This window comes from Wasmannia auropunctata, unplaced genomic scaffold (genome assembly GCF_000956235.1).
Source record: "Wasmannia auropunctata unplaced genomic scaffold, wasmannia.A_1.0 LD336046.1, whole genome shotgun sequence".
Lineage (NCBI taxonomy): Eukaryota > Metazoa > Arthropoda > Insecta > Hymenoptera > Formicidae > Wasmannia > Wasmannia auropunctata.
Window position 1 is genome coordinate 575416 of NW_012026844.1, and position 13907 is coordinate 589322.

The 13907-nt window shown below is 41.6% G+C and overlaps 5 protein-coding genes across 9 annotated transcripts in view; 1 reads left to right on the forward strand and 4 right to left on the reverse strand.

The window, feature by feature from the left end:
- LOC105451726 (serine/threonine-protein kinase N) overlaps window positions 1-2441 on the reverse strand; it is a 30481-nt gene extending 28040 nt beyond the window's left edge. For both annotated transcript variants that reach the window (XM_011692360.1, XM_011692359.1), the window contains exon 1: window positions 1984-2441. In XM_011692360.1, the coding sequence (XP_011690662.1) occupies window positions 1984-2007 (24 nt within the window). In that variant the 5' untranslated portion in view covers window positions 2008-2441. The remainder of the gene's footprint in view (window positions 1-1983) is intronic.
- Window positions 2442-2654: 213 nt separating this feature from the next.
- LOC105451727 (conserved oligomeric Golgi complex subunit 6) lies at window positions 2655-6364 on the reverse strand. Of its 2 annotated transcripts, XM_011692362.1 has the most exons (10): window positions 6171-6364; window positions 5763-6045; window positions 5364-5638; window positions 5149-5293; window positions 4850-5061; window positions 4546-4769; window positions 4076-4467; window positions 3813-3974; window positions 3539-3700; window positions 2655-3082 (listed from the first exon to the last, which is right to left on the reverse strand). In XM_011692362.1, exons 2-10 carry the CDS (start codon window positions 5838-5840, stop codon window positions 2849-2851), a joined length of 1884 nt encoding a protein of 627 aa, XP_011690664.1. In that variant the 5' UTR covers window positions 5841-6045; window positions 6171-6364; the 3' UTR covers window positions 2655-2848. The 2 variants fall into 2 exon arrangements, with proteins under 2 accessions (XP_011690664.1, XP_011690665.1); XM_011692363.1 differs by lacking the exon at window positions 2655-3082 and having other exon boundaries at window positions 3568-3700; window positions 3806-3974.
- A 327-nt stretch (window positions 6365-6691) lies between these two features.
- Window positions 6692-8025, forward strand: LOC105451728 (selT-like protein). Its single transcript, XM_011692364.1, has 4 exons — window positions 6692-6942; window positions 7193-7322; window positions 7411-7594; window positions 7675-8025. Exons 1-4 carry the CDS (start codon window positions 6809-6811, stop codon window positions 7803-7805), a joined length of 579 nt encoding a protein of 192 aa, XP_011690666.1. The 5' UTR covers window positions 6692-6808; the 3' UTR covers window positions 7806-8025.
- A 4-nt stretch (window positions 8026-8029) lies between these two features.
- On the reverse strand, window positions 8030-9777 carry LOC105451729 (PITH domain-containing protein CG6153). Of its 3 annotated transcripts, none has more exons than XM_011692367.1 (6): window positions 9548-9777; window positions 9014-9193; window positions 8865-8908; window positions 8709-8783; window positions 8508-8612; window positions 8030-8373 (listed from the first exon to the last, which is right to left on the reverse strand). In XM_011692367.1, exons 2-6 carry the CDS (start codon window positions 9182-9184, stop codon window positions 8166-8168), a joined length of 603 nt encoding a protein of 200 aa, XP_011690669.1. In that variant the 5' UTR covers window positions 9185-9193; window positions 9548-9777; the 3' UTR covers window positions 8030-8165. The 3 variants fall into 3 exon arrangements, with proteins under 3 accessions (XP_011690669.1, XP_011690667.1, XP_011690670.1); XM_011692365.1 differs by having other exon boundaries at window positions 9632-9776; XM_011692368.1 differs by lacking the exon at window positions 9548-9777 and adding an exon at window positions 9464-9533.
- Window positions 9778-10171: 394 nt separating this feature from the next.
- On the reverse strand, window positions 10172-11582 carry LOC105451731 (ER membrane protein complex subunit 8/9 homolog). Its single transcript, XM_011692369.1, has 5 exons — window positions 11307-11582; window positions 10948-11024; window positions 10790-10859; window positions 10613-10707; window positions 10172-10503 (listed from the first exon to the last, which is right to left on the reverse strand). The coding sequence occupies exons 1-5, from the start codon at window positions 11508-11510 to the stop codon at window positions 10332-10334; spliced, it is 618 nt and encodes a 205-aa protein (XP_011690671.1). The 5' UTR covers window positions 11511-11582; the 3' UTR covers window positions 10172-10331.
- Window positions 11583-13907: the final 2325 nt, after the last annotated feature.

Below are 13907 nucleotides of genomic sequence, written 5' to 3' on the forward strand. Positions count from 1 at the left end.
GAGGTCAACAGACGTCGCGACGTCAGGGGAATCCTTTTCGTCCGGACGAACGTTACGCACGAGGAAATCGGGAAAATTCTGAACGCGGGGCGAGAATTGTTTTCATCGCGCTGTACCGAGCCTCCCGGGCGCGAACCATATCGCGCAACGCCAAATTTAGAAAAACTCGACGTCCATGATATAGCGTTAAATTACTGATTAGTCATCCATTACTCATTATACTATCGAAACAAAAAGTTTTTACTCGGAACGTAAATGATTACGAAATTCGTCGTATGTAAGATTAATCTATTGTAACAAATCAATTTTTAAAGGTTTATCAAATGGGTACAGCCAAAACAAAATTTCAACGAAATTGAAAAGAAAAATTACTATCAATATATAGGACGGGTTTCAATATATTGTTTTTTTTTTCCTCTGGATAGAACTTTTTCAATCCTTTTTTCAAAGAACTCCAGCTTTATTTTTATCTTATTTAATTTTTCAGAGCTTAATTTAGTGCAAAGCTCGTTAGAATTAGAAAAACGACAAATCTTCCGCACCATTTCGATATTCTCCATTTCACCGTAAAACTGAACTTTAAGAAAAACGCAACATCGGCAATATATTATCGAAAATATTATTTTTCTTTGTAATATCATTCGATGTTCCGGCATTTTATTTGCTGCAAAATTTGAGGAAGGTGTCGGTGAGCAATCTAATATCAGAATCGACATTTCAAGATCGGACCTTCAAGTAATGAATTCGCGATTATATAAAGTGAAAGTTTTCGGGAAGAATCGGCGTGAGGATTTGCATGATCTTTCGATGACCATCGAAATCGGATTTGAGGTAAAACGTGCGCGAGTCTCGGTGATCCACTTGCGATCTTGCGAATGACGGCCGAATGTTCCTCAAACGTTCCGTTCCCGCGTTCTCCCGTGTCTCCTCACAGGAGGAGCAGGTGTTACCGAGGAGGAACCGACCGGCGCGAAAAGTCAGTCCGGGACCGGTTACACCGACGCCGATTAGCGCCGACCGGCCACCTTCTTGTCGTCTCCGTCAGATAGAACGACATAACGATCGAGATCGTCACGAGTTGAAATCCCGCTGCTGAACGAACGAAAGTTCTCATTCACGACGATCGAAAGAATCTTATCTCTCTCTCTGTATATCGCTCGAAAAGCTCGACGAAATATTGTTATTGTAAAATTCAGAATGGCAAAATTGACCTCCGAGACTTGGATCGCGCATGATTCAGTGCCAACTGGTGGACATTCCTAGAAATCAATCGCGATTAATTTCTTCTTATCTATATCCAAGTAGATAATGTCGTGTATATGTAACAAGAGAGATAGCGGTATAGTCATTCACGAGTAGTCATTCGGAGCGGAATCGGTTAAAGGCAAAAAAAAACCGCAACTTCGCAACCAGGTGAGCGCTGATCGCGTCGACATCGCGTAACCCTCGTTAACAGGATTTTCTCCCCGTGTCCACGCTGCGCGGGTGGCAAACTGCTAATCTCGAAGGGAACAACGGAGCCAGAGTCAAGTCTTGGTTAGGCCCAGACGGTCGAATGACGATGAAGCGAGGAAATCGGATGCACATCAGGTGTGTGCGCGCGCGCGCGCGCGGCACGTCGCGGTTTGCCGCCGATCGAGAATTCGCCGCGCGCTCGTCGCGATCCACAACGAAAACAACGACGGTCCACCGCGTCATCGATGGGGAAAGCCCGTTTGTGCCCCGGGGTACGAGTGTGCATGTGCGTCGCGAACGTGCGAGCGAGAACGGACGGGAAAGAGGTGGGAACGCGAAGTTCCCCAGGAGGAGACGGGAGCCGTCGCGTCTCCCCCCGGGGTGAGGTGCGCGCGATCACGGAGCGTGTCCGGGGTAACGCGCGGGACAACGCGACCGCACACGTCGGGCACGCGCACCAGTTCGCAAAGAGAGCGTGGAGACGGAGAGCGCGGACGGAGAGGTGCCTCGCACACGGCGGAGACTCACCTGATAATAGCTCGATTCCGCCATCTTGCACTCCTGCACTCAATAAACGCTCTCTCTTCCACTCACTCACTCACTACTGCCGCCACCGCCGCTTTCCATCCGTCCTTTGTGCGCGTTGATGGGCCGACGGAACGGCGAGAACGTCCATGGCGCGTTTTGACCGCGCGGCCGGAATTATATCGCGCTGCGTGCGTCGCGTCGCGTCGGCGCCGTGCCCGCCGCCGTACGGCGCCGCATCTCACGTCGCCACTCGCGACACGGGGAAAAACGCGACACTCTCGTGCTGTACCCGGGGGCGCTTTGGACGACGTCGATCGTCGCGAATCCTCGCGCGTACGGAAACGATCGGCGCGATGAAAACCGTCACGCACTACCGCACGAGCGGATGAATGAAAGACGCGCGGCGCTCGCCAACGAGAAATGCGGACGCGACCACATTCCACCGCACCGGACTAGCCAGGACTAAGCGACTACTTGACTGACGAAAACGCCGGGCCAATCGCCGCGCGAGGCGCATGCGCCGATCCCTCGCCGTCGCGGCCGACGCGAGCCCGCGCGGCCAATCGGCGCCCGTCGTCGCCTGCGCTCCGGAATCGCGCGCCAATCGTTCGAGCGTTGGCGGGACGCCTAAATCCGTCACCGTGTTTCCGGAATCTCAAAAAAAAGAAGTCTTTTATGAAGAATCCGCCGTTTAATAGAAACAATCACGCACATTCCAAAACTTGTCCAAAAACTGTTTAGACTTCGGGATGTTTCGTGTTTACAAGGAATCGAGCATACACTCGTTTCTCGTATACTTATTATCATTTTAAATATGTACATGTACAACTATACAATGTGCCTTTGGAAGTCTGTATGGATATAATTATTGAGAAATTAATGTCTCAAGTAGATCCTCAGGTGTTCTAGAAAAGAGACCGCTGGGGTTCTGGTACAGATTTTTTGGCTCGTGACAGGCGTCGTACAACTGCCTGTATATAGCTCCGATCACTTCGAACGATCGTTTCTGAGTAATCATGCGATGATTGTTGCTCTGCAGCAAGCTGATTTGCGGTAGCAGCAAGACGTCCGGCATCACCAGAAATGCCTCCAGTTTATTCTGTAGAAGAATCAGCACATCACTATCTTATAATCATACGTTATTTAACCCTGATAGCACGCAAATTGCTCGAGGCTTCTGCAACGTCCCAGATAGGTTGCAGTAATGTCAAAATGTCCGCTTAGGTTACAACTTACAACTTACAAAATTACAATGGTAATCTAATCTAACTTGTCTAACAAATGTCTATTTCTATCAATGTGGATTAATTTTAATCTCGGTTTAATTCACTGTTTATCCATCTCTAATTTTTAGAACTTGAAAAAAATACAAAATAAGCCGAGAATTAAAGTTAATCTACATCGGTAGAAAGGAAGTTAATCTAAGCGGGCATTTTAGGTTAGAAATTTAACCTAAGTGGACTTTTGACATTATTGCAACCTCTGTCTGGGACGTTGCGGAAACCTTGCGCAATTCTGTGCCATCAGGGTTAATTTTGTTGATCAAATCGCTTACAGTGAACTCTTTCACGCTGAGGGCATCCATGCCAGGTATGGACGAAAGTGGTCCCTGATCGCGTCCTTGCAGGATGGTGTAAATTGAGCCAAGATTTAAATGCGCTACCAATGAGCTAGCTTGCTCCGACGTAAGTGTATCGATTTGCGCATCCGATTGTGCCTGAATTATTATAAATATCATTGCAACTTATAAATGGACGTCAAATGCAAGCAATGGAAATAATTTCAGTCTATTTCGGTCCGGTTCTAGTGCGTATAAACTAACCAATCACCTGTAACCTTTCTAATCTCTGATCCATGTACTCGTACAATGCCAACGTCGATTGTATCTGGTGCATACAATTGAGAAGATAAACGGCCATATCCACGGTTGGCAGTCTGGATGCTGTTTCATTAACTTCTTGAAGTAACGGATCGATGATACATGACACGATCTGTTGATTATAAAACGACATAAAATAAATTTTTTCAATTTAAACTTATTTAAATGTTTTCCAACAAAAAGGCGAAAAGAATATTCCTGCCGAGAGTATACCTGCAACATATCTTTTTCTCTGTCCTCAGCTATACTGGCGACGGACAATATTTCGTTTAGCAGGGACAATAGTCTAGAGACTGACGGAGCGGGGACCAAATCACTTCCGGGAGGCTCCGCGCGCTCTCCGAGAGCGATTCTCGTTTCCCTCTGCAGCCTGCTTAGAAAACTCTTTTCGCTTAAAGCCAACAAGTCCAGCAATGTCTGATCCAGAACGCTGTCGGGTATGACTTGTTCAGTAATAGCGCGGTAGAATCGGATTAGTGTCGTGACCGAGTATAACACTGTCGCTGGCGCTTCTGTAGTTATAACATGCTCTATTCTTGATTTTAAAGGATGACATAATCCTTCCGTGATATTACTTAACGCCTGTTTCACCTGATCTGATACGTCTACAAAAAACAGATTCACGTATTTAAACAATGGCTCAAGACAAAGAGAGAGAGAGAGAGAGAGAGAGAGCGTCTTACCTGTTTTATCACAGCCTTTCACTAAAGTAAAAATATTCTCTTTCTCTACGGGAATTACTTGATGCAGCCACGCAAGCATATCACCGACATATCGCTTAGGATCGTTGGCATGCATTTCTATAGGATTGGGTGTTCCACCAAAACCTTCTCCTAATGTTAGCGCGTCTATGAAGGATCCCACCAAGGCAGTTCTTCTAGCTGCACAGTACTCATCCAGGATGTACCTGGTAACATTTCAGTGTATATTAAATTATAACGGAAATAGCAGTTTCGAAGAAGTAATACCAAATATTAATCGTCTCACTTGAATAACACTGGCCTGTCTTGCAGCTTACTCATGGCCTTAATGAGTAACGGCGCCAAACGTTCGTTTTCTATATTTTTACACTGAGTCTGCGTCCACCGATATAGCCTTTCAAGCGCCGATTCTTGCAGCAACGTCATTCTCTGCATAATATCCAGAGCCAATGTCTGATAACCGGACTGCATCAGTACTCTACATTTACCATGAATATCCTGGATCCCGACACAAATTATAAAAATATAGGGGCAGAAATAAATATCATTACTGAAGGCAAAAAAAAAGTTTTCGATGTATCTTACCTGTACTTTACTAACTACAGAGAAAAATTCCTCCGTTATAGGCGACTCCCTGGCCGATCCATGTAAAACGGTCATTTCGGATTGAGTCAGTTGGAAATTTCTGATAAATGCACTCGCGACTTCCTGCTGGATGGTTAATACTTGACTGCGGGCAAAAGTAAACGATAAGGTTCTCAGAAGTGTGACCGTGCATCGTCGTACAGGAATATCTTTACCTTTCGCTCTGAAGCTTCGTGGTCTGCTCAATCAGCTGTGACGTTTGAGCCTTCGTGGCTTGCAAGCGATTAGTCATAGATTGCACAGCCGTGTTCATCGCCAGAACGTTTTGGTAAACGTCATCCAGGGAGGCCTTCACCTCCCTGAACGTGGCCAGGAACTCTTCGTTTATCGCCAGACTCCTCCTCTCTATTTTGCTGCGCAGATTTCGGCGGGAATTCAATGTGTTCTCGGTGAAGAACGTTGACAACTCTTTCAAAGCTTCCAGGGTATCCTAAAAAAAAAAAAAAAAAAACGGAATCCGACTGAATATTCAGTACTCAAGAACATATTCGATTCGCGGTCGCTCGCAAAATGAGATTTCCACATGATCGCCTCGTTCATCGCAATTTTCGTACCTTATCGTGCTCCACCCTGGATTCCAGCAATTTGTTGACCCTCCGCACTAAAGCGGAGTTGATGTTTTTCTCGCTCATCGCGGATCTTGAAGTTTATCAGCGGCACATAACCTGTGTAGACATGTCAACGGAGACATGTCCAACGGTACACGTCATCTGAGGCCTCTGAGGGTAGGTCAGGAAGATCAGTCTTTTTCGATGAATTTCGGAACGCCGAATGCCGATCAGCCGATGTCGACGGCCGTCAGTTGTCACTCCGGGCGGTGTCGCACTTCGCAGTAGGCTGCGCGAATTGTAAACAATGCAATATCACGAATGTCGCAATTCACATGAATGTAGTAGAGACTAAAGTACTCCACTAGCCGATGTCACGATGTAAAACGTGTAGACTCTGGTGTACATACATACATGTTTTTCAGCGGACCCTCGAAAGATCGCTAAAATGCATTCCGTTGGAAAAACAGCAGGATTATTCTCGCTGGCGATCTCGCGTGTCCGCGACGGGAAAGGGGCGGAAGAAACGAGCGAGGGATCATCCTCTCCGTCCAGTATCGTCGACGTGGAGAATAGACAGCCGACAGCTTCCCCGACGGCTTTCCAAATGCAGCCAATGACGTTTCGCCGAACCGCGAGCCAGGCATGCGTACGAGCAACCTGTCGGAATGTGTGAATTAATTCGTATTCTTGTCGATGACAAAACGATGAAGAGCCGTTTCTCTAATTCGCCGAGTTGCGAATTCGGCGGTGTCACACTGCGACAACGGTGTGACGGTGATTGAGAAATTTGGGGGCTCGCGATAAGTCTCAGATTCGACGAATCATTCGCGGAAAACACACGTACATACGCGGTGTATGTACACAACGCTCCACACATGTGTACGCGTACGCATGCGAGAGAGTGAGAGAGAGAGAGGGAGAGGGAAATAGGCGCCATGCAGAAATTCGATGCGTTTAATTGCGTTTAGTTGCGTCTGATCGTCGCGTGAACGTGCGGGGGCCTGTCCTCTTCAATGAATTGACAAAAAAAAAAAAAAATAGGATAAACAATGCGCTGGTTAATACGTCTGTGTACCCTCGCGATTTTGCTGGTGCACGGCATCGAGGCGAACAGCGACGAGCAGCAGGCGCCGTTAACCAAACTTGGCGCAAAAACCGGGCCGACCCTGAGGTTCTTTTATTGGTACGATTAACGATCCCTCCTGTTGAATTTTCACGGTGGCGATCGGGGAACGTCCGTCCTATTTAAGATAATGGACGCTCTGCGATCGCGTGCCGTTAAATTATGCGCTCCCCTGCAAACGGGAGACTCTTGTCGGGCTTCTCGCATAGATCTAAGGACACCGTTGAATCACAATGTCGATTTCTCTTATCGTCGACCTGTCGGGCCTTATCGTTAAGTAAAAAGAACTTATCTCTGTTGTCTGTTGCAGCTACTCGTGCGGCTACAGAAAAGCCTTCGATCAGTACGTGACTATTCTTAAGCAGAAGTATCCGGAACTCCATGTCGAGGGCGAGAACTTCAATCCACCTGGTTATAACATGTTAATCGCGAAAGCGTTGGTAAATTTAAATTCACCGCCTTATGTCTGTCTGTGGTCTCATGCTCCTGTACACATCTCATTTATATATGTATACATTTTGTGTTTAGGGAACCTTAAAAATACTCCTGATCATACTAATCGTGAGCGGAATTGATTTTGGCCTGCCGCTGACGTCGATATGGCAGTGGTGTATAAATAATCGTTTTTATTCCTGTATATTGATTTTCTTGATTGGCAACGCCATAGAAGGTCAATTGATCTCCTCGGGTGCATTTGAGATACATTTCAATGGTAAATACACTTATCTCCTTGTTGATATCAAGCGTGAAATGAGACACTTGATCACTGCATGTGTCGCGATGACGTTTCAGATGTTCCTGTTTGGTCGAAGCTCGAAACCGGCAGAATACCACAGCCACTGGAATTATTTCAAATAATTGACTTTCACTTAGATATGCAATTCTCCGAAATGGACGTAGGAAAGATCAAGTTCCAAACATAAAACGTAAATGCATAGACGTTATTCCGACGTTATTTAATATTCTGGAATTAATAAATCTAAACCGTGTACCATGCCAGGACGTTTGCTAATGTGATGAAAATATGTACAATATATTTGTTAAGTAAGTAAGGTCTCCTTAATGTACATCTTATCATAGAGCATAATTCCAATAAGATTACAAACATATATAAGTGTAATTGAAATAAAACTGTTACCAAAATTTCTTATTAAAGGATTCTTATTCAAAAGCACTTTATTATATCGAACTTCCATAGTAGAATATCATACATTATTTTACATTCTTTAATATCCGTTTCCTGCATTTGAAAAAACCAGAATCTCACAAACATGTTCACGATATCATTTAATTATCCGACTGACGTCATTGAAATCTGTTGGATGATCACTGATTAGGGGACGTGCTTCATATGTACAAATAGTTACACCATGTTTGTGTGCTGGAGTCCATTCTCCTTTGAGACCGATGTAATAAATCTTAATCTCGTCGCTGTTTCCGTTGCCAGTGAAGTAAAGGCTTAAATGCTGCATTGATGAAAACTTGACTGTTCTGTAATAACGTATACATCAAATTTTTATGTATATTCTGTTATCTCATACAAAAAATTTGTACGCAATTACAGTTGTGCTAGAAATTCTTAACATTGTAAAAATATAAACTTAAAAAGATAGGCATATTATTACCTTATGGGATATTCATGTATTCCGCACGAATCTGTAGTTAACTCAAATTCCTGCTCTGGGACAGCACCTACATGCTCAAATAGCATATGCGGCCGGTTTTTATATCTATTAATATACATAAGTTTATTAAATACATTTTTATGTATTTTTTATTTCAACATATAATTTTTCTTATTTTTGGAAAATCTTAATTATACTCACAGCTTCACTGTTTTAGGAAAGCTCTCTTCATCAGCAATCACAATAAGACCCTTTAACTTTACATCTCCTGTAAAACTGCAAAAAAAAAATCAAAATATAAATAATGAGAGATTGGTCGATTTTAATAAAAATTTTTGTAACACTCGGGATACTTACGGTATATTGAACAAAAGCTCATCGTCGACATCACTTTCAACATACTGAAATAAGACAAAAATTTCCGTAAAAAGCTTAGTAAAAATTATTAAGATATACATTTGATATATTGAATTTGATATATTGAACAAAAATTTTATGGAGCTCACCTGTGACCTATCTAGTCTGTCTTCCCATGTTTTGAAGACTTTGATACCACTGCCTTCCTCAAGCTCGTTTAAACATTCCACTCTGTCTTTATCTATCTTTTCAAATAAACTATAACTGGCTCCTAATTCCGCTGTATGATGTCCATTACAATGGTTACACTGATGTTCCATTATTTTACCCTGTTAATAATAAAAAAATTAAGGATTACATACAAACGATATGAATACATACACATATATAAAAAAATATATTAAAAAATCCTTCAAATCAAATAAATTATATATTTATATATATACAGCGATGATAAATACTGTCATGTAACATGCTATCTTGGTATAAATTAATCCAAGTTAAACGAATTAGAATTATTTTCTATTTATTATTTTTTCAAAAAATAATACAACACTAATTACAGATAAATAAACATCCTTAAAATATTACGTTGCTACCTGCGATAAGAATAATTATCTATATTTTCAGTATTTGTCACACAGCTACACACTTTTGATTTCTTTACAAACGTAGGACGTTACCAAACTGAGGTTAAGTTCACACAACAGGATAATCTTGACAATTGTAATAATTGCAATTTTGCAATAGAACAATATTTTACGTACAGATGATAGAGCTTTCTTTGCCAGTTGAAAGTCGACTAAAGACAAGAAGAAATGTGAAATTAAACCGTTCCTGAAGAACTGTAATTTACATTGAAGCTCCCTCTCCTTTAACCTGTCTTTTAACCGGTCGGTAAATAATGTTTTTATCGTAGAACCATAATCAATGTATATACATTATTTCAAGTTCCATAGTACAATTTGTCTTCCGTTATTTTCTTATTCAATTGAAGTTTATTATTCACACAATTTTGAAAGTCGAGTTTATAGAGCTTTTGGAGAAATGAGAAATTCATAAAATTATTTTCTAGCAAAATATACTGGTATATAATTAATATAATATATGCATAAAATGGAAAAATGACTATATATATATACATAACAATATACGGGATTCATTTAGAATAATCGCGTTGTTTTTAAATTTAATGTCTATGAAATACAAATTTTACGAAACTGTTGAATCTAAGCGAGACCCTTCTTTAGGACAGTATAAGATGAGGTTTAACGAGAATGTGAAGATTGTAGGATAACAGGTAAAACTTTGAGATTTAAAAACAAGTGATATTCATTTATAAATTCTATAGCGTATGTACATTTGTTACTTTGCATATAGTGAATGAAATATAGATAGAGTGCAACATAACATATAAATAAAACAATCTTTAAATGATCTGTGTGTGGAATTGTTGCATTGCCATCTTTATGAGTGTTTATCAACGGCCTCGTCAATTATTTTATTCAGCTTCTGATTTTGCCAGTCAAGAGTGATATTATCGAGATGGTTGTCAAAGTCGATCAGATTCCTGTACTCCTCTGTTTTCAGTAACGAATACATTGCGTCCGTGTGTGCAACATCATCCTCGTAAATTATACTGCAACAAAAAAAGAACGGTGTTTAATGCTCGAGTGAAAGAATTCTATCAAGTCGTATTTTTCGAGAGTCCAAATAATTTTTCCAATCCTAAAAATATATATAATTACTTTGCCTTGTCCTTTGGCTTCCATTTTCCATCTACAACTTGCGAAATTATCAATGGACTCGATCCCATGCCCAGATTCACCTCTCGATTATCCACCTGACAACAGCAAACAATCAAATCACACGAAGTTCGTGGAAAAATATGTAAAACGTTTTGAAATAACTAGCAAATTACGTACCACTACCAGTAGCGCATTATTGAAGTTCTCTGCGATTTTGTCTGCTATTCTGTGGGCTGGTCTGTCTGTGCTGAATGGAGAACAAGAGATGAGTAGTCAGCGTAATGTAAAAGAAGAAACGTTAATTATACTAAAGAAATATCACATAAATATCTTACCTCATGTCATTTATGTTCTCATTGGCCAGGTAATAACCCGCCAGTATAAGGCCTTTACTTGCAGCTAACTGGTCCACCTGCAGCAACAATTAAATTAATGTAACAGAGCGACCATGATATGATTACCGCTATTATGCTAACGTTCCAAATGCAAAATTCTGCATGCAATGCGGAAGAAAGTGAAGCGCGTGATAAACCGCAGTGACGTCTCGTCCTTGTGCTTATAGGTTAGGATATTGACACGTCCACGTCACACAGTAATTTTCACACGTGTCAAAGTATATTGTTAGGAAGACGCAACAGCACGCGCGATTTTGCGAAAATGCACCGGCGGCAACGAACGCCCGTCGAATATTTACCAGAGTAAGTGCTATTTCCGCCATTGGGGAAACGTGTAGGCATATATGGAATAAAGGTACTGCATCCTCGATGTACAGATCCGCCCTGCCATCCTTGCTCTTTTGTTTGCCGAGTAGCAGGCCATTTATTGCACAATGCGGGTACTTGGCTGCGTGTAAAATGATTTTGCAGTACGCGCGGGGCGAAAAGAAAACATTCGTCATCGTCGAGGGTGCACTGTAAACGTAACGCAAGCTGACGCGAGGAGGACCGTGGAGTGAATCAGTCAGTATTACCAACAGATAGCGATTGCCAGAGCGGCGAACGTCAAGTCTTTTTTTTTTTCCCCTATATCACGCGCGCTGCAAAAAGAAGCGTTTGCAAATGTTCACTATTTATATTTCTTTTATGAACAGTTCTCGAAGATGTACTATACCTATATCTCAATCAGAGAAGAACATAATAAAATAAAATTTACTACATATTTAATATCAAAGAAATTTATTGTTACGATATTACAAATATATTTCAGCGAAATTACTTGTAAATTTAATATATCCCGGGAAAAAAAGTTCCACATATAATATTATATATAATTATATGCAAAATATGTTCATATTTGTTTCTTTTCTTTGTAAAATTATTCTTTAATACAAAATTGATAATAATAAGGATACATAAAAAATAATTAAAAATTTTTACATTGTTTTTTTTTTTACAAAAAATCAAGTTTGAAGAAATGAGAAAAATTGTTGATATATAATTATATATGTATATTTTTAATCACTTATATATGATTATATATAAGCAATTTTTTTCATTTCTTCAAACTTTATTTTTTGTAAAAAAACAATGTGAAAATTATTCTTTTAATTATTTTTTATGTTTCCTTCTTATTATCAATTTTGTATTAAAGAATAATTTTACAAAGGAAAGAAACATATGGACATACTTTGCATATAATTATATATGGAACTTTTTTTCCCGGGATTAAAAAAATAATTTGTTGTTATACATTTTAATGATATTAATTAGAAATTTATTATTATAAGTATTATGATATTAATTATTGTAAAAAGATTTCAGATATATATTATTAATAATTTAAATTTAATGTTAAATAAATTTGTTGTAAAAATTGCAAAGTTATTTAGAAAAATACGCCATCACCAAAATTCGGAAGCTGTATACATTTATAATAAATTTGTATCGCAGTTTTTTTTTCGCTTTTTCTCAATAAAGATAAATTCAATGCGTTCAATAAGTTCGATTTTGTGAAACCGAAATTGCAGTAAGAGAACGCGCGGCGGCTTGCATAAAAAGCGTTAACATCGCGCCAACTGGCAATCGGCATCACTCGATGTAATGCGATTATATCCTCCGCTCCAGTATAAGCGGTTCTGAAAAAGATTACGAGGGAGGCATCACGTCGGCATCCTCGCGATCGTCCCCGTGATCGCCGGTCATCGCCGCGCAACGCAGCAACTCTCCAGCGCGGCTCCTCGCTCATTGTGATTTTAATAAGCCTTATGCAAATTACAAATGAAATTGTCAGAGGCAGGCCCGTGGTCCATTCTTCGTCGTTGATAGGGACAATTAGAGGAGCTTTGTCCGGCGACCGAGCGTTGTCCGGCCGGCCGGCAACTTGAGTTTGACCGGGAAAGAGAGAGGGAGCTTAGAGAAAGAGAAAGAGAGAGAGAGAGAGAGGAGAAGACCACCCACCAACCCTTGATGCTTGTATCCGCTCCCCGGAACGTTCACTTCCGACTCTCGGAATCGCGCGCCGTGTGCCCCATTGTGTATATTCGCTTCCCGCGATACTCACGAGTCGTCGATACAATTATAAACGCACATCGTTGGCTGCGCAGCGGCGAACGCTCGTCGTTGCTATTATCGCCCCCCCCCCCTCCCCTTATTATAGTTGCTATAAAAAGATGCAATTATTTTATTATAAGTCGAAAAAATAACAGCAACGTGCAAAACAATGTTGGAGAACGTTTTTTTCCGTTTTCTTAATCATATATAATTATATATATCGAAAGGATCAATTTCTAACACATATTACGGGCGTTACAGAGCGAGATCTGGACCAGTGTCGCGCTATAGTAGAGCTCAATTTAAAGATACTCGCGAGCGAAAGATACCCTATGTTCTTAGCCGCGAGGAACGAATTTGCTACGCGACGGTTGGCTTGATTCCGCAAGAAGGAAGACGTCAGAACCGCGGCGCGGAATTGTTCTGCCGTAATCTGAAAAGGGAGGCAGAGAGGAAGCGAGAGAAAGATACACGTCCTCTCCGCGCGGAACGCCGGGGCCCGGGAGAATGCGCCAATGGAGGGGAGGGAGGGGGGGGGTAGGGGAGAAGGGGTGGTGAAAGGACGGGGGAGCAGGTTGGAAATCGAACGGAATCACGGAGGCTGGAGGTCGGTGGTTCGGGGGCGGAGATAAGTTTTTACGGTAGGGTTACTAACTTACGGACTCGGCATTGTCGAGTTCCCGCCGACGGGAGGACAATGCGCCTTCGGAACACAATGCTTCACTCTGGAAATCTGAAGGCAGTCTTGACTACCAACCTGCAACCACCCATACCGCCTCCCTACGTGTCCCCTCCCCCCCCCAACC